This window comes from Pelodiscus sinensis, chromosome 1, assembly GCF_049634645.1.
Source record: "Pelodiscus sinensis isolate JC-2024 chromosome 1, ASM4963464v1, whole genome shotgun sequence".
In the NCBI taxonomy this organism is placed as follows: Eukaryota; Metazoa; Chordata; order Testudines; family Trionychidae; genus Pelodiscus; species Pelodiscus sinensis.
Genome location: NC_134711.1, coordinates 318,168,004 through 318,187,771, shown reverse-complemented (window position 1 = coordinate 318,187,771; position 19,768 = coordinate 318,168,004). Strand labels below are relative to the sequence as shown.

General features: G+C 41.6%; 1 protein-coding gene across 1 annotated transcript in view; it reads left to right on the top strand.

The window, feature by feature from the left end:
- Window positions 1–18,276, top strand: part of ACER3 (alkaline ceramidase 3) — a 78,828-nt gene extending 60,552 nt beyond the window's left edge. Inside the window, exons 8-11 of the mRNA XM_075919527.1 lie at window positions 1,406–1,507; window positions 2,307–2,411; window positions 9,789–9,834; window positions 10,074–18,276. Of these exons, the coding sequence (XP_075775642.1) occupies window positions 1,406–1,507; window positions 2,307–2,411; window positions 9,789–9,834; window positions 10,074–10,127 (307 nt within the window). The 3' untranslated portion in view covers window positions 10,128–18,276. The remainder of the gene's footprint in view (window positions 1–1,405; window positions 1,508–2,306; window positions 2,412–9,788; window positions 9,835–10,073) is intronic.
- The last annotated feature ends 1,492 nt before the right edge of the window (window positions 18,277–19,768 follow it).

Below are 19,768 nucleotides of genomic sequence, written 5' to 3'. Positions count from 1 at the left end.
ACGTTACGCTTTCATTTATGCTGCCATGTGTTCATGGACCAGACTTTCGGTTAATAATGCATGTCAACCTCCTTTCTCCTCCATAAAACACATAACTCCATCTATTTAGTGAGCCATTTCAGCTGTAATTAACAGTATGCAGTATATGGCTTTCCCTGTTCATTCATATGGCCAGCTAACTTGCACCCTTGAAACATAAGCCATGTGGGTAATTATGGTTTGGGTTGGTTCGCCTATTATATTTATGGGACTAAATAAGTACTAGTTAGAAATCGGTCTGCTGATGACGTGAATGGATGTTGTGTTTACACTCTCAGTAACTCGCACAGTGTATGTCTGGTGTTTTTGCCTTGAGGAAAAAGTGTCTGTAAGCTTATAAATCATACATCTACTGCCAGTCACTGAACACACAACTCCATAATGTGTATTAACAGAAAACACTACTGTGAAATAATTTTATTTACAGATTAAGAAACCCTTACTGTTTGTTTCAATATGTTCTTATCAATGATATTGCTGTTTCTGTAGATGATAAATATCAGTGACAAAAATAATGAAAAAGACAATAAGCAGCTCAGGAATGCATCTTAAATCAAAATCTGAATAGTATATTGATAAAAACAACATGAACTGTGTTTCATGGTAGCTTCTTGGGTTTGCAGTTGAATATTTTGGAGGACTTGTCCTAATAATTTTGGGGTCTACATGAATGCAAACAGTATGTGTCCTCTTGTGTCTCTGGCTCTTTAGCACATTTATCTTGTAACCTAAACAGGATTTTTTGTCCTAATGGCTCTTGTTGGTAAAACATAATCTGAATTTACTTTTTCTTAAACTGCTCATAAGGCTAGTGGTTGGCTTTGGTTTGCTGCTTTATCAAAAGGCTACAATAATTTTTGCTTTTGAATGTTAAAGGGACAGCATCTATTTAAAAAAAAACCATAACTGACAGCGCTTCTGTCTGAAACGTGCTTACCTATTGCTCTGAGAAATAATGCCAAAAAAACGCTGAAAGAGATTACTTGGGGGGGGGGGGGCGGGAGAGGGAGAGATTGGTTTAGTCCGTACATTGGAATTGTCAGTTTAATTGTTTCCTCTCTTGTTTGTGTTGGGTTTATTCACACCTAGCTATTAGGGTAAGAAACTTATAGGGGAGAAATAAGGAAAACATGAGTGAACCCCCAGGATAGCAGGGGACTTGGGATATGTTTTTATCAGAGTATGTGCTATTTTTAATTTACTTTTTAAAATGTGATTTTATTTCTAGTTGATGATGTCCCATTAAAGGAATTTTAATTTTTTTTCCACTAGGTGTTTACCTTGTAAGTAGTGTAATTCATATGTGTTACTTTAAATGCACTCTGTATCCTAAAAACTAAATTTCACTTTACTGTTCTCCCCCTAGGGTATACCCGTGGCTTAGGGGTCTGGGCTATACATCCCTAAGTGTGTTTTTAATGGGATTTTTTTTTTGGAACATAGACAACATTTTCTGTGATAAATTGAGGTAAGTATTTTCAACTTTTCTGCATATCTTTTAATCTCTAAGTTCCATTATTTATTTTCCGCAGAAGAATTCTGAGTCCATCCCCTGATAAGAGCAGTATAAGCCGCAGTCTGGGAGGTAACAGGGAAATAAAGTGCAGTAGTATTTTCTGATGTTTAAATAATACAGTACCTGAAATTATAGGTCTAAACTAGTGAGGGGCAGCCAAAGATAGTGAGTGGGCCACATGAGTAACTCTTCTTCATCTCAGCGGGCCACAAGATTGTCATAATCAAGACAATCTGCCAATATAAGGCAATTTTACTAACTGCGCTTACATACCTAGAATTTGTGAGGTGTGCTGATTGAATCATAGTAGCAATTTAGATATAGAAGGAGCACACGGCTCTCACAATGTTGAATGCAATCAGTATGCACCTTACTTTTAAGACTAGTTCATGTCACTTTTGCAATATCAATGGGGGAAAAATATTATGCAGGTGAAAACCAGCAGAATTTGGCAATCATGGGTGCGGGCAACGGTAAACAAAATGTCTTGTGGGCAACACATAGAACTCCAATGGGCCGCATGCGGCCCTCGGGTGGCTGCTTGCCCATCACTGGTCTAGTCCATTTAAATACTTGTATCTAGCCTCTCAGTGGTTTTCCAACCTGGTTTGCCATTTTCCCAAACTAAATGTTGTTGACATAATACTGAACACATGAAGTACATGACTGAGTGAAACAGTACTAACAAGTGAACACTGTTTCTGGTGACTGTATACTCAGGAAAAAATGCATTACATGTTTCTGTGAACAGGGAATTACGAGAGAAGATGCCTCCAGTTGTGGGAGCCGTGACTCAATTTCATGCTTGGTGGCACATTTTTACGGGCCTTGGCTCTTACCTTCATATCCTACTAAGGTAGGAAACAGCCTTTTTCCCTATAGCTTGTTAAGCAGAGTATACGGGGCTTCTATAAATGGTTTTAAATTGGAGTTGCTAGGTCAGAGTTAGGGACGTAAAATCCCATTTAAAATGTTAACCGATTAATTGATCCATTGCGCCACAGGTGGAAGGCCACTTGGATTGAGGTAAAGATGGATATAGGAGACTGACTTTGAGAGTCTCTGAGTTAGGTTAAAATGGGTAAAAAACAAGGGTGATGTCATGCTAAAGGTCTACTACAGACCACCTATCTAGGCAGAAGAAGTGGCTGAGGCTTTTTTAAACAACTAACAAAATTGTCCAAAGCACAGGATTTGGTGGTGATGGGAGACTTTAGCTATCTAGACATATATGTTGGGAAACTAACACAGCAGGGCACAGATTATCCTATAAGTTCTTGGACTGCATTGGAGACAATATTTTACTTCAGAAGGTTGAGAAATGTACTGGGGGAGTGGGGAGCTGGTCTAGATTTGATTTTGACCAATAGGGAGGAACTGGTTGAAAATTTGAAAGTGGAAGGCAGCTTGGGTGAAAGTGATCATGAAATCATTATTCTAAAGAATGGTAGAAGGGAGAAGGGCAAAACAGAGACAATGTATTTCAGGAAGGCAGATTTTAGTAAACTCAGAGAACTAGTAGGTAAGGTCCCATGGAAAGCAAGACTAAGTGGAAAAACAGCTGAAGAGAGTTGGCAGTTTTTTCAAAGGGACATTATTAAGAGCCCAAAAGCAAACTATACCACTGCGTAGGAAAGTTAGAAAGTATGGTAAGAGGGCACCGTGGTCTAAGCAGATCTTACATGATTTAAAAATCAAAAAGGAGCAGTATAAAAAGTGGAAACTAGGTCAAATTACTAAAGATGAATATAAGCAAACTATGCACAATGGGAGGCAGGTGGGGGCTCCAGACCCTTCAGGGCTTTGCACCCACTGGAACTCGGTCTAGAGGGAGCCAACCAGTGACTTATCAACTTGTTGACTATCTGATAAGCAAAAGCTTATCAGATAGTCAACACACTAGTTGACTAGTTGCTTCCCCCCCACCTTCCTGCCTCCATCAGAAAGAAGCAGCAAGGTGGGGGGAATTGGAGGGAATGCTGGGGGGGGAGTCAGCTCAAAAGCTGGTTTGCTACAGCTCCTTGGGAGAGTGCAGGGGCCCAGCAGCAGCATTCCACCTTTGAAATGTACAAGAGTCCCCACTGGGACTCTTCAATGGAGCCTGGGGCCAGCAGAGAGGCGCCCCCCCCCCTTCTCCTCCCCCCAGTGGTCTCAGGCTCCATGAAGTATTTCAAGGGTGGAATGCCACGTGGCATTTCTGCCTTTAAAATGAGGCAACAGCCAGCAGGCTCTTGCTCCATTTCAAAGTGGAAGCACCCTTATTGATTAATCAAATAGTCTATGGAAATTCCATCGACTATTCAATTAGTTGATTAATTTTAACATCCCAAATTCCCGGGGCACCCTGAACCTCCTCTGACACTCTGCCCCAGATACCCTCCCTCCTGGCCAGATTCTGCACACACTCTCCTGGCCAGACACCCTACTCCCAGCTGGCTTCTGCACCCTACCTCCCTCCCAGATTCTGCACCCCATTCGTATCCCACTCACTGGCAGCCCTGTCCTGCACTGAACCCCTCATTTTTGTCCCCACCTCTGAGCCTAAAGGGGGTCCATGCAATCCACTAACTCCAGAACTCCAGAAAAGTAAATCTGGCCTATGGGCAACCCTGAACCTCAGTCCTCTCTGCCCCTTCCCTTTCCCTCGCCCCGTGGAGCTGGAGCACCAGAGGATTGAGATGTCTCAGTTGGGGGCCACATCAGTGAGGGTTGTGGGTTTTTGGAGGAGTTTTTTGCTTCTTCCTTGTGTGGTCCCCAACTGATTTTACTTTGGGTCAGTGGCCCCTGACACACAAAGGTTCCTCACCCCTGCCATAAAGAAAGAAAACATTGAAACCTTTTGTGTTGGACATAAATTAATATTTTATTTTATTTAATATGAAGTTTGATAAACTAACATGAGAAAGTTAAAGTGCTTAATATGTTTAATTTAAATTAAACCAGTCTCTCTAGCTGCAGCACCTAGCAAAATGACTTGGGCATAATTATGTAATTAACGGTGAGTTTCCATTAGCAACTGGCTATCTGCGGAAAGATTTACATTGAGCCAAGTGGTCCATGGGCCAAAATGTTTGAAAACAACTGACCTAGACTTTAGTAAAGCATTTGATACGGTCTTGCATGACCTGCTTATCCATAAACTAGGGAAATACAACCTACATGGGGCTACTATAAGGTGGGTGCGTAACTGGCTGGATAACCATTCTCAGAGAGTAGTTATTAATGGTTCATAGTCATGTTGGAAGGGCATAACAAGTGGGTTTCCACAGGGATCTGTTTTGGGACTGGTTCTGTTCAATATCTTCATCAACGATTTAGTTGATGGCATAGAGAGTACAATTATTAAGTTTGCAGATGATACCAAGCTTGGGTTGAGGGGTTGCAAGTGCTTTGTCCAGATCATTTTGAATTATGTCCCTATCCTCCAAACTGGAGAAATGGTCTGAGGTAAATAGAATGAAGGTTAATAAGGACAAATGCAAAGTACTCCACATAGGAAGGAATAATCTGTCTCACACATACAGAATGGGAAGCAACTGTCTAGGAAGGAGTACTGCAGAAAGAGATTTAGGGGTCATAGTGGACCATAAGCTAAATATGAATTATACGTGTGAGACTTGCAAAAAAAAAAAAGCAAACACCATTGTGGGATGCGTTAACAGGTATGTTGTGAGCAAGACATGAGAAGTAATTTTTCTGTTCTACTCTGAGTTGAGTAAAGCTCAGGAAGAATTGGGCTTGTTTAGTTTAGAAAAGAGAAGACACAGAGAGGACATGACAGCAGTTTTCAAGTATCTAAAAGGGTACTACAAGGAGGAGGGAGAGAAATTGTGCTCCTTGGCCTCTGATGATAGGACAAGAAGCAAGGGACTTAAACTGAAGCAAGGGAGGTTTGGGTTGGACATTAGGAAAAATTCACTGTCAGGATGGTTAAACACTGGAATAAATTGCCTAGGGAGGTTGTAGAATCTCCATCACTAGGAGATATTGAAGCGCAGGTTGGATAGACATTTATGAGGGATGATCTAGATCAGGGGTTCCCAAACTTTTTGACACGGGGACCAGTAAATCCATTCATGAACTTTTGGAGGACTGGTAATGTATCAATCAAATGATGAATATTCAAATAAGTTGTTTCTGGTCCTCCCAAAGCCCCCAGTGCCAGCTTTATCAAAGCTTTTGATATGGTCACCCACAATATTCTTGCCAGCAAGTTAAGGAATATGGATTGGATAAGTGGAGTGTAAGACACACAGAAAGCTGGTTAGACCAGGGTTTCCCAAACTTTTTACTTAAGTTGGAACCTTTTTTTTTCCGTACTGTTTTTTGCAGCCCAAAAATATACACACACACACACAACAAACTGAGACAATACCAGACATATAACATGTCTGGTATTTTCTCATTAGGTAAGTTTTATTATTACTAGATGTATCAGTTTGTAGTTTCAAACTGCCTAGCTGCTAAATGTGCTCAGACTGCATGAAGAATACTGACTAGACCAGACTGGCTAGAACAGACTGCATGAGTTTGTCTGCCAGCCAGCCAGTTCACAACTGCTTGATGGGGTGGGGTGGGGGGGTACAATAGAATCCCTGGACTGGACTCACTCGTGCTTTGCTGGGGGGGGGCAGCGCCCCGAGATCTGTATATGGCTGGGTCAGTCCCGCTCCCCGCCAGCTGATTCGCTCCCCTTGCTGCGCCTCCAGCCAGCCCCACTTCCCCCAACCCCCTCCCGGACAGCCAGTTCTCCCCTGCTTCTTCTCCCAATCTCCCTTGGCCAGCCCCGCTGCCCGCATATAGCCTTGCTTCCGGCGGCTGCTCTCTCCCCCTCTCCCCCCCAATCTTCCCTGGCCAGCTCCCTACCCCCAACCTTGCGCCCCCCCGGCAGCCCTGCTTCCACCGGCCCCCCAATCTCTCCCGGACAGTCCTGATGCCCCAGGCAAGCCCTGCTTTCAGCTGCCACTTCTCCCCTACTCCTCCTCCTGATCTCCCGGCCAGCCGCCTACCCCGCAGCCAGCTCTGCTTTTGCCGGCTGCCCCTCCCTGAATCTCCCTGGGCCGCCCCAATTTCCCCATCCAGTGCTGCTTCCTATGGCCAGCTCTCCCCTCCTCCTCCTCCCCGTTTCTCTCCCCCCCCAACCTCCCCTAGATACGCCTCTGCTGGGAGCCGGAACATCCGGCTGCAGACTCTGCACAGACTGGCCAAGGGCTTAGGGGACCCGGCACCACACAGGCACTCCAGGAGCCTGGAACACCCCGGCAACCACGCTGCGGCCAGGTATTTTTTTCCTGCGGCCCGGAAGCGGGCTGCAGCCCATAGTTTGGGAAACGCTGATCTAGATGGTGCTTGGTCCTTCTATGAGGGCAGCAGACTGGACTTCATAATCTCTTGAGGTCCCTTCCAGTTCTAGTATCTATGATTCCATGAAGCAATCCCCTGCTGGTGGTATGATGCGGGCTAGGAGCTGTTCCATCCAGCCTGGGCCCTCTGCAGTGCAGGTAAGGGGATGCTTCGGCCTGGCCAGACTCGAGCACCCAACGTGCTATGGGCTGTTCCAGCCCGGCTGAGCCAAGCCTGCTGTACTGAGCTGTGGGCGGGGACTGCTCTGGCCAGGCTAGGTGCCAGTTTTCTGGTTACCCCAGTAAGCATACTGGGAAGGTGAAGGCTTACCATGTAACTGGTTAACCCATTTCATCCCTAGTGCATCATTTTAGAGTGACAGACACTGGTCTACTCCATATCGACTCCATAACTGTGCTTTGTTCTGTAGGGATTGGGGAGTTTACCTTGGTAGCAGGTATTTCCTAAAGGAGATGTTCATGAAACTTTTAGAATTAATTTTGACAGATATTTTCCTAGTTATATCTGACCTTTAAATGTCATATTAGCTGGAAGGACAGGAAAATAACCATTTTTATTAAACTAATGGGATGAAGTTTTTTGTAATAGTGATATCTGTCTAAGGAGAATGCATATTATATATTAGAACATAGAATTGTTCATGTTGTAACGTGGGTTGCAATTTATAATGGAAATCCTATGATTTTTATCTGTCTAGAAGTGAAAATGCCAATGCACTTGAGGTTGTCTTGCTTCATTTTTCAAACATAAGATGTGAACTGAACTTTCTGTATTCCTTCGAGTTGCTATCCTGCAAACACTGACACCCATGTTTAACTTTATATGAGCACTGTGCCACTGCTGAAAACTGTTGATAGCTCCTGGAGAGGAAAATGGTGGTGCTGCCTTCATCTAGAATATTACATTTGTGTCTGGGCACCTCTGATTTCAATGGGACTGCTCCTGAAAGTAAAGTTAAGCATGAGCATAAGTATTTGCAAGTATAGAGCTGAATTCATGTTTGGGGAGATGCTCTTCAAATGTTCCTATCACTTTTGGCTCTTTTTTTACTGCTGTTCACTGCAGATTGAACTCCAGCCTACACTTGGTTCTAATTTCTAAGTATTTTTGCATAAACAACGAGAAGTCCTGTGGCACCTTACAGACTAACAGATTTATTAGAGCATAAGCTTTCGAAGTGAAAGACCCGCTTTGTCAGATGCATGTCTGACAAAGCGGGTCTTTGCCCACGAAAGCTTATGCTCCAGTAAATCTGTTAGTCTTTAAGGTGCCACAGGACTTCTCGTTGTTTATGCAGATTCAGATTTGGCTACCCCTCTGATAAAATATTTTTGTTGCTCATTCCCAAAGTATCATCAAAGGGCCTCTATCTCTTATCTGAACCATAAAATAAATACCTTTCAGAGCTATTCCAATGTGTGTGTGAATTTTAATCACTTCTCAAACACTTTTTTTCCACACTGAGATCAGGGCTGAGGTTTTATTGCCAGTTACAAAGCTGTTTATTTTTCTTTTGGTTCTTTCACCAGGGACAGTCCTAACAGTGTCCTTGTGCTTGTGTTTCCTTGCCATCCTCTTGAACACAGTTGCTCAGTGCAGATGGCAGGTGCTCTGCACAGTTTGAGTTCACCTAGCTAAACAAAATTCTTCACAAAAAGCAAATTAATGCAGACAGTTTAAATACTGTAGACTAGATTTGCAGTGCTGCAAATGGGAAACAAAGTGGTTTTTTTATGCATTACCCCTGTGGGTGTTTATCCTGATGAACTAAGTATTTTCTCCCTGTTGTATAATTTTCTTAGTGATTTCTCCAATCTAATTTCATAATTCTGAAGCAGCAGGGCTGTTATCCAATTATTCCATATTCTGGCCTCTCATTGTAAGAGCTTTTTCTAATGTTTAGCTAATTTTGGTTAATTTCATCTTCTCCTTCTACAGTAGTTTATATACTTTCCTGTCATAAGTAATCCCCCTCACTCTTTGCTGTTTACAGGCTTCAGATGTGTGTAGAGTTCTAGTATGATTGTTATAAAGTAGTGGAGTCCACTATATTAAGCACAGGTGTGGGAACTAGGAACTCCTGAGTTCTGAGCTCATTCAATGAGCTGCTGAGGCACTTCTGTGCCTCAGTTTCCCCAAGATTTGTCCAGTGTCACAAAATGAGTGGTAGAGTCTTTAATAGCACCCGTTTTCCTCACCTAGGAAACTTGCTCCAAGAATTAGACCTTGCAGCTTTCCATTTAATTGTAGTATAAATGCTAAGGCTGAAAGTGATTGTCATACTTGCCCAGCATAGTTTCTGAGCCGCCCATACTGTGTCACCTTTCTGAAATAAAGGTCAATAAATGTAACAAAAACAACAGATGAAGCAACCTTAATGGAAGGAGGGGGAGGATGAGCACAAGTATAAATGCTGTGAGCAAACTATACTATATATGTTCAGGGCATGCAACTTTGCTCAGCATGCTGGCTACTTGGAGTTTGCTCTCCCACACCTCTGGTTGAGGAAGTCCCTGGTTGCTGTTTTCCCTGTAGCAGTGGGAATGTTCCTTCAGGTTCCTTCCTCTTTTTCTGAGGATGGGAAAGCAGCTCTTCAATATCCAAGGTTCCTTGCTGTTGTGTGACAGTCAATAGAACAGTGCTCTCCGATTAGTCCTACCTGAGTTAAACCCAGGCAGAGCAAGCTGAGCTCTGATCACAGAAATGCACCTGATCCACTCAGGAAACATGGGCCTCACTCCAATCACCAGTACTGCATTTGTTTTGGAGAGGGCCTCAGGGATAGCTGTGTACTTTGCTTGTATAATACAGTGGTTATTAAATGCTCATTATTAAGCAATGCATCTTATGAAAGGATTTCTCCCCCTAGCTTATACACAAGGACACTCTTCCTGAAGTACAGGCCAAAGGTGAAGGTAAGCTGTCAAACACTTCGTACTTACTAATCTAGTGTGGAGGTGGGCTCTTCATTTGACTTATGCTTGAGCAGGTTTCTGGGCTCATTGGCCATGCCTTCCTGTTTCTGGCTTTATTTTTACATTCTGTTCTGTGTATTAATTCCAAGAAGCATAACTGAAATCAAATGAATTGCATTTCATCTGTTCTCAGAGGCTAAACTGTAAGGAAATCTTGTTTTCCTCTTTTTTTTTTTCAGTTTGTTTTTGGAATATGGCCTATTCTCCTGGTGGAACCTCCCAAGAAGCACTGACTGAGCGATCCAGCCAACTAAGTGTGACTACTGGCTGAATAGAGCAATTCCATTGTTGTTGACACCAATGTGTCAAAATTATGTATCAGCTCAAGGGTTCAGTGGCAGTAAATAGACTTCTCTGTATTACTGGTATTGTCAGGCACAGCACAGATTGAAGAGTCAGCATGTTAAGGGAAGAATAATGTTTAGAACAGTTTTATTGTTAAGATGTTAAAACAAAATTAAGACACAATATGTTTGTGTATATATTGTATAGCTGAAGATATTGGGCTAATATTTTGTGCTGGTCACAGAAACCTTACCATTTTTTGAAATGGGTTGCATATGTTTTCATTCAGTTGTTGGTCTGGTCTGTGGTTTAAACTAATTAGTAACTGAATTATGAAAATGGTAGGTCAAGTGATGGCCAATCTAAGTATTTAGGGGGCCTATTGTGAACTGAATCCTTCCTCTGAACTAAGTTAAGCTTGCACTTTTATAAAGTTTAGTGGGGTATATAATTATTTAGGGCGCTCTCTCTCAGCTTATGTGTTATTATTTGCATTATGTAAAGAGTGGGAAGCATAGAGAAATTGTATTAAATTAGGCCAGGCTTCCGTTTCCTTTTCTGGATGTGGGACACATCCGGAATGCTTTCCAGCAGTGCTTGGGGGCAGGGCACACCAGTGAAATGGCTTCAGGACCTTTTTAAAAGGGGTTTAGAGTCACTTAGACATTCTTGCTGTGACTCGGAGGAAACTTGAATATTGTCCCAAGTTGTCCTAACCTATGTGTGAATCCAAGAGGCCATTTCTGGGTATTCTGCATATCCCTAGCAAGTACTGAATTCTTGTATCTAACCCTTCTTTCATTTTACAGATCATTCATGCTCACAGATTCACAGCTACTTAGTACATGGTAGTCTAGCTATAAATTCTCCCTGTCCCCCATATTTTACAGCCTTACTAATATTTGCCTGATTTTCAGAGGTGCTAAGTACCCTTCATTCCCCTCTGACTTCACTTGGACTGAAGAGTGCTCAGTACTTAAAATCAGGCCTTTTTTTGGTCTGGTCTCCTCCGCATAATTGATAACTAGGAGGGGCAGCTTCTGTGAACCCTCAGGCAAGTCCCCCCCCCTCTGAGTCCTTAGAGCCATGCAGAACAGTGATCTAGTGGTGATTTAAAGGGCCCGGAGCTCTGGCCACTGCGGCTAGGTGCCCCGGGTCCCTTTGAACTGCTGGGCCCCTGTTCCCTCCCCATGCCCCCACCCTCCGTTGGCAGGCCTGACAATATTCTGAGGCTATGTCAACACTGTACTGCTGTAAGGTGTCCCATGTAGCTGCTCTATGTTGATGGCTGAGAGCTCTCCAGTCAACATAATTAAACCACCCCCAATCAGTGGTGGTAGTGGTGTCAGGTCAGTATCTCCCATCGACATAGAGCTGTCCACACCAGCGCTGCTGCTGCTGTAACTTTTTTCATACCCTCGGGAAACCATATGTTATGCCAACGAAAGCACTAGTGTAGACATAGCCAAAGTCATTCACCTCTTTTTTTTTTTTTTCTTTGATTCACATAATACTTGGAAAGTTTGAGACAACTCCTCAGAATACCCTTCCTTTGCATTGGCTCAACCTATGGATCCTTGTCAGGGTAAGGGATCTCCCATCCCAGGTGTCTGTGTTTTGTTCACCTTGTTTATTAATTTATTATGTTTTAATAAACATAAAGGAAATACTTAAACAACGAATAGTCTAGAAGCACCTTAAAGACTAACAAAACTTGTAGATGGTATTATGAGCTTTCGTGGGCACAACCCACTTCCACAACAGCTCATCATACTATGTGTTTTGTTAGTCTTTAAGGTGTTGCTAGACTATTTGTTGTTCAGTTACAGACTGACACAGCTACCCCTCTGAAGATAAAGGAAATAGTTCAATATCCTATTAACTGTGCCCCAGATTTAATACCTGGATTTTAGCCCTTTAAACTTGAGAGGAAGGGGCTCTCCCAGTTCATGTTAGAAGGCTCTCTACATACACAATAGAGAATGTGGCTTCTCTGATCTCATTTGAAGAACTTTATTTTTTCTTATATTCTCTCTTGCCCTGTGTGATCATGCAAAAAGGAAATCGCTGGGAATGTTTTGGAAATTCCTTATACACGTAGTAAGTGCCTGCATATTTCCAAGAGCAGCAGGATATGGTAATGCATCTGTAACACTGCTTCAAAGATCTGCAAAGTCTTGGACATGTAACTTTTTTGTTTTACCTCTTCAAAGGTTAGATTAGACCCGTGATGTTCAATCAATGCAAACCAAAATAGTTTCTTTTTAATGTGTTTGTCTGTCTGTCTGTAATTTACCTACACACTTTGAGCCTTCTCCTGGACCACTATCAGTATATGCATGGTGGTTTGACTAGCAATTGAGAGCTAGCTTGCAGTCTGTGTAAACTAGATCTGCACCTTAAACAGACCTAAAGCCATGGGTCAGGAAAACATCTTTATTCAGGAAGTCAATGGGTATTAAGCATGGACTTTCCTTAGTTGTGCACCTTGATTATGTTGGGGAAAAAAATCATTTCCGAGAAGAGCTTTGCAGTTGATTTAAAAAATACAACTGAAGAGGGTACTTCTCTCCTCCAACTCCCCACAGTAAGCCTGTGCCCTGCCCTTGAGTAGGAATGCTTTTGGTTCCATTTGGTCACCTGTGTCACAAATGGGATTTAAGCACATGGTTTGCTTAATTAGGCCCAGTTCTGCTTTGTATCTGTGGCGTGGAGAACAGATCAACAGTCACTGATGGCCTCCTGGTTACTTAATATTTTTTTAAACTTTTTTTTTTCAGTGGCCTTATTTTTCTTGTTGCAGTTGTGAGGGTTCTGTATTTTGAGGAATTAACCTGTGTATGGGCAGTAACTATCATGTGCTCAAAGCCAGTTTCCTGATGAAGAGATGTCTGTGTGCTTGCATAAGATGCGAGAAGCAAGAGAGCACATTCCTTTTCAGATCATGTAAATTTACTTTGTTGGAGTGTCAAATAAGTTTTAACATGTCTTGTCTGTCTGTGCTTCTTGCTCAAAAAGGCAAAACCAGTTTGGGAGGGGGGGGTTATTGTTAGCTTAACATTTTGCAAGGTGGCTTATTCTTTCACTTTAAGGAGCCAAACATGCACTTTTCCTCAGGAGCATCTCCAAGACATTGCCACTACATTCAGAATGTAATTGAGACACACAAACCTCTAAATACAAACAGTAACCGAAAGCTATGGGTGTGTTGGGAAGCACTACCTTACAAATTGTAAGTCATATTGAAAATGTCAGGACAGAATAAATTTTATATTCTTGTTACAAACATGAAATCCAGATGACCTTTTTCAGTTGCTTGAAAAATAGACACAAAATGACAGTATTAAGAGCATGCATGTATCTGTTAAATTGCTATTTGTTTATTTTGTTTGTATGACCAAGCAGATCAGAGGCATTTATTTTCTGAAATCTATACACCTAAAACTTAGCTACACACACACAAGTGTGAAAAATTTGCACCCCGAGAGATGTTAAGTCAACCTAAACCTCAGTATAGACGCTGTTCAGATGCCCTAGCTACCACCTCTCAGTGGGGTTATTTACTACATTAATGAAAGAATCTTTTCTGTTGCTGTAGCATCTGCGCTATGGAACTACAGTGGCACAGCTGCAGCTCCATATTTGTATCGTTCTACCACCTGGCTGTTACATGGAAAAGTAACATTAGCAAAATAGTAATGTATTTTGATGCAATTTAAAGGTTGGCAACCTTAACTCTGTGGCCTGTGTCATGCAAGAGGTTAGGCTAGGTGATCACACTGGTCACTTCTAGCCTTAAAAAGTTATTTGAGGGCACTTATCATGTGAGCAGTCAACTCCCCAGAGGACCATCAGCAAGTGTTTCATGCATCATGGTCTGAAAACCTCTGCCTTAGAGACATTAGGATGTGTAATTTTCTCTGACAAAAATCAACACCATACTTTCCGCCATACATCAAGGCTGTGTCTAGACAGGCAAGTTTTTCCACAAAATCATCTGCTTTTGCGGAAAAACTGGACAGCTGTCTACACTGGCCGCTTGAATTTCTGGAAAAGCACTGATGATCTCATGTAAGATCGTCCGTGCTTTTCCGGAAATACTATGTTGCTCCCGTTTGGGTAAAAGTCTTTTTCCGAAAGACTTTTGCCCAAAAGGGCCAGTGTAAACAGCACAGTAGTGTTTTCCGCAAAAAAGTCCCGATCGCGAAAATGGCGATCGGGCCTTTTTTGCGGAAAACCATGTCTAGATTGGCCACGGACGCTTTTCCGCAAAAAGTGCTTTTGCGGAAAAGCATCCTGCCAATCTAGATGTGCTTTTCCGAAAATGCTTTTAACGGAAAACTTTTCCGTTAAAAGCATTTTAGGAAATTCATGCCAGTGTAGACGTAGCCCAGGAGTGAGGATTTTTCAGGTGCAATTCAACAATGAAAGTGAAGTCCTTTTGCAACTAATATAGGATGTGGTGGATTCAGATCTGCCAGCAAGGAGGAATCTCACCTACATCTTATCAGAAAAGAGAAATTCAGGTTGGCTAACAGTATTAGATATTTCCAGAACTCTTCCGAATGGGAGAGAAAATGTAGGTGGTTCTTTCAGTTCTAACACCAGGAGATGCATGACAAGCAAGTATTTAGAACAAACTGGTCATTTTAAAAGCACCATAGAGTTTGGATTTGGAATATGCAATAGAATTATCACTCGCACATCTACCTCTTATCATTGATATTGCACTATCGGTGCCCTTATTTAACAATGCAGAGATAAGATAACTCAGATTTTGCAACACTAGCAGGATTGCAACAGTATTGAACTAATCTGTGGCTGAATATATTATCTCTAGGTAAGTGGACTTCTTAGATGCCTGTACAAGACTTTCTGGTTATGAACTTGATCCTATTAATCTGTTCTCCAGTTTGACTTTTTTAGTGAGTGTTATAAACAGGAGGGACTGAGGATCAAGGCCTTAATTGTAGATATCTTAATGTAAACCTGCTTGCCAACATGTCTGTGTTGATGTTACCACATATATGGTAAAAATGCTATTTTATAAATACTGGGTTTTTTTTTTCCTTCTTGCCCTTCCAGCTCTAACTCTGTAATGGATTCTCTCCTTGGCAGGACACGTTAAGCTAAAGAAAAAGAAAAAAGCTTGACTTTTTCATTTTTATTTGAATTTGATTGCTTCTGCAACATCGAGTTCCCAACCACTGGTTGCATTTTTCAGGCCTAAAATTAAAACGGGATGCTAAAGGTGCCAGCCAAGATTCTCAAAAACAGCCCAACCCCTCTAGGCTTCCAACAACACGCCTAGGCACCTTAACAAGTGGCTTGACTTTCAAACACGCTAGGAACACCAGCAACTTCCACTACCCTCAGTGTTTTTGACACCTAGTCACTTTGTTTGCTGCCCAATTGCTGAATGAACAATAAACACGGATGTTTATTAAATGCATTTTATCCATTAGTAATTTAAAATCAATGTATATCGTATTTTTGGCATATGATGGCAGAAGATGAATGGTCAGGAGGAGCACTTCATATTGGAAGATTTTTTTCTTAAATTATAGTGATAGTTCAGGAAGTGACTAAGTCAGGGAACTCTTTTCCTCAACGGCTCTTTGGTTCTGAGTGTCAGACCTTCTTTATTTTGTAGACGTTCAGGCTTGATGAAGCAGTCCCTTGATTTTAGTGGGGCTGTGCCTGCATTGTCTAAATGTCAGGACTGAGGTTTTAATGTATAGTTCAGTTTATGCTCCAAAACCAGCTATAGAAGATAAATTCTATCTGGAGAAGTGTTAACTTATGGAAGGCAGAAGATAGGAGAAAACAATAAATTTTAACTGGAGTCAATGAGAGAACAAACACACAATCCCATAGTGTCAGTGTTAGTCATTTTTCCTGATAACTGCACTTTAGATCCTGTGTGTAACAGGCTTGAATGTTTTGAAGCCTATATGCTTATGTTTTAATATTGATACTGAATTATTTACTATAGAGGCATTATATTTTATGGAATATATTGTATATTATGGTGTACCTTTATGTGGATGGAATATAGAATGGATTATTCTGTACATGAACAAAAATGTTTCTTACATGTCAGAGAATTTCTCTACTTTCTTTTTGAAAGTCTTGTAATGTAAAGACAGCAGTTAAGTTTTAAAACATTTTTTGTCATTCAGCATGCAAAATGATATACAATTAGCCGATGCTGCTAAGTGCCTGATTTTTCTCAGTCACCTTGTTCTCTAAGCATGAAATTATATATAATGTTTTGATATTGTGGGCAAGATCCCAGAGGGTAGTGGATTTAGTTACATGATTATTTTGCTGCTTAAAAAAACTCCCATAAGACAGAATTCAAATTGTGTGTTTTTAGTGGACCTTGAGAAATAAGCAATATTGCATTATCCAGCATTTTGCTGCCTTATTACTCAACTAGCACAATGCATGTACAGGCAGTCCCCGGGTTACGTACAAGATAGGGACTGTAGGTTTGTTCTTAAGTTGAATTTGTATGTAAGTCGGAACTGGTACATATTGTAGGGGAAACTCTAGCCAAACATTTCTCCAGAGCTCAGTTTTATTCTCCCACACCTCACTTCCCTCAGTCCTTTATTCTCAAGCTGAGGTGTCTGCTGAGAAAAGCCGCTCCGCGTCTCCCTGGTCTGCTGGGGGGAGGGGGGGGGGGGCACTAGCTTCGCGTCTCCCTGGTCTGCTGGGGGGAAGCAGCTAGTGCGGGGTTGCCTCACCCCGTTTGTAAGTAGGGATCCGATGTAAGTCGGATCCATGTAACCCGGGGACTGCCTGTAATTCCATCCATCTCCTACTATCAGACGATGACTCAGATGAGATTTTAAAAGCCAACTAGGGAACGTAACCCTATAGCTCCCATTAATTTCAGTAGGAGTTGTGCAGCCAAATCTCTCCTGCCCTGACCCTGCAATTTGATAATGAATGGGTGGGATTCTCCCCTGTAGAATCTCATTGACTTCTAAAGGGTTCCATTCACAATCATTGTCAGGCTATCACTTATACTTAGCTTTGGGACCAGATCCCCTGGCTAGCTCTGAAAATCACTGCTTTTACTTGGTGGAGCCATTTAACTAATTGATCCATTTAACTACTTTCAATTACAGATATGTAATTACAGTTTTGTAGAGGAGTGGTTCAATCACAAGCCAAATTGAGTCAAATTTGTACAGGCCTCTAAACCAGCACTTGCAGATTTTGTGCACACAGAATCCCACAACTGTTGAGCACACAGCAGGCAGTTCCCTGTCTTGCAAATGTACGGATGAGATTTTGCAAGTGAAAGTGTAATGACCCATTAAAGTTACGAATCTGGGCCTAGTTCAGCAAAACACTTAAGCATAATTTTAAGAACAATTTTAAGCCCATCCCTCTTCTACAAAACTTTGAAGCACATGAAGTCCCATTGAATGAGACTTAAGCATGTGCTTTAAATGTTCTGCTGAATAGGAAAGGACTTTTGCATGTGCTTAAATGGTTTGCTGAATCGAAGCCTCAGTCACTGTCTTGCAACAGAATTTTCCTACAGTATTTGACCATGCACAGTATTGTTCCCCAGGGGAGATTCTAGGAGCATAATCAAGTTACTTTGTAGAGTGATTTGGTTACTGCTTGTCTCATGTTATGTCCAATTGATGTTGAGTCTGTTGAGCCCAATTAATGCACTGATAATGCATTGTTTACTGTTTTAGAAAATAACCAATCTATCCAGCTGGAATGAACATGGATAGCTAATGTTATGTGACCAAACTTTCTAACACCAACACTATTTGTTTTAGTGTAATCTTTGTTTTCAAATTAAAGATGAAGTTGCAGATGAATTCACTGTGACAAAATATATAAATAGGGATTGATTATATGTAATAGTTGTAGTAAGAAATGTTTAATACATTTTTTATATACTAGCAACTAACCATAGGCTTATGTGTATCAACCCTTTTTTTGCAAAACATATCGGCTTTGAGATATTTAATTAATAATGTATTTAATCGATTATCCATGCTGCATTCAAATACTAATTGTCTTTATAGTTAAAATTATTAAAGAATTTTGTTTTAAATAAGATTTTTGTAATATTTCCTGTTTTTTATATTACACGGAGCTGAGAGTAAATATGTCTGAAAGGATATTTTATCAATGCTGTGCAATATTTAAGGATACATGCCAAAGAAATAATATTCAAATTACTGTTAGGAGATCTTTCCAGTGGCCATGAGTGATTCAGAAACAAGTCCTATTGAAAGTCAATGGGACTTGTGCTCTTAAATCTATTGACTGTTTTTGCAAATCTCCCTATTAACAACTAATGTCCAATGTAGCAATATTAAGGATGCATCAGTATTCTACAGTCCTTATGAGCAGCAATATTAACCTTCTTCCACTTGACCTGTGCCCTGTTATTCCTTAGTGCTGAGCCATGCAACAAAGACTTAGTCAAAAGGGAGTCTCCACCTTGCTGCCAGGCTCAAATCACAACCCTCCTTTGAAAATGCCATGCTGGTTCTTCCAGGCCCTACGATGCAATCCTGAAGACTTAGTTTAAAATGCCTTTGCTGATCTCAATCATTATAGGGGTAGTCAATAATTTTTTGGTCAAGGTCCAAATTTCTTGATGAAGGTCTAGTCAAGGTCCAGAGGCCAGAAAATACAATGCAAAAATACTAATTATAATAATAAATAAAAAGATTCCAGGATCTGTTTAAAAGCTTCTGGTGGTTCAGCTTTGCACCGTGGGCCTCATATAGGCTTCCCCTGCATTATATATTCTCAGAAGTGAGACGTGGATAGTCCGTAATAGCGCAGTGAAACTTCTGCTGAGGTGGGGGTCACCCTGGGAAGTTCTATTATTACAGTAATACCAACCCAAACAGCATGCAGTCCAGTAGAATGATCATAAAAAGAAAAAGCCTTTGTAGATACATTTGTAAAGTTACTTGTAAATCTTCCTCCTTCATTACTGGGCTGCAATGGTATTACAGTACTGTTCTTCATTACCAGACTGCACACTGGCAAAGAATTACTGGAGCCAGAGAGTAATTAGAGCACCTGGAAGCTGGACCAAGCTAGTGGAGGAGGAACTGAGAGGTATGGTGCTAATGAAGGATTTCAGGGCAGTAGAAAGGAGGCAGGAGATCTAGGGAGAGAGGGTCTTGGGATCTTCTCCCAAGAAGGGAGCTCTGGCAAAGGCCAAGAGAGACCCTATGAAGTCAGGAAGTGGAGTGAATTACTGTGATGAGCCTTGGCAAAAGGGCTAGATACCAGAGAGGCAGTTAGGGTTGGAGTGGGACAGTCTGAGGAGAGGCAGACAAGGAGCCAGACAAAGTGCTGGGAGGTGTTGCCCTGTAACAAAACCAGGAAAGCTCAGATTAAAACTTGGGCTTATGTCCCCTCCCAGCCACTGAGGAAGGTGGTGTGAAAACCCCCTGTTCAGTCCATTGAGCTTAGAGTCAGGGCAGTAAACTAGCATAAGGTCATTGGGCTGTTGTTTTGTGGGGACTGAATGTGACCTGGCTGGAGGCTGAGTCTTGGGAAGTAGCATTGTACTGCTGGGCTAGAG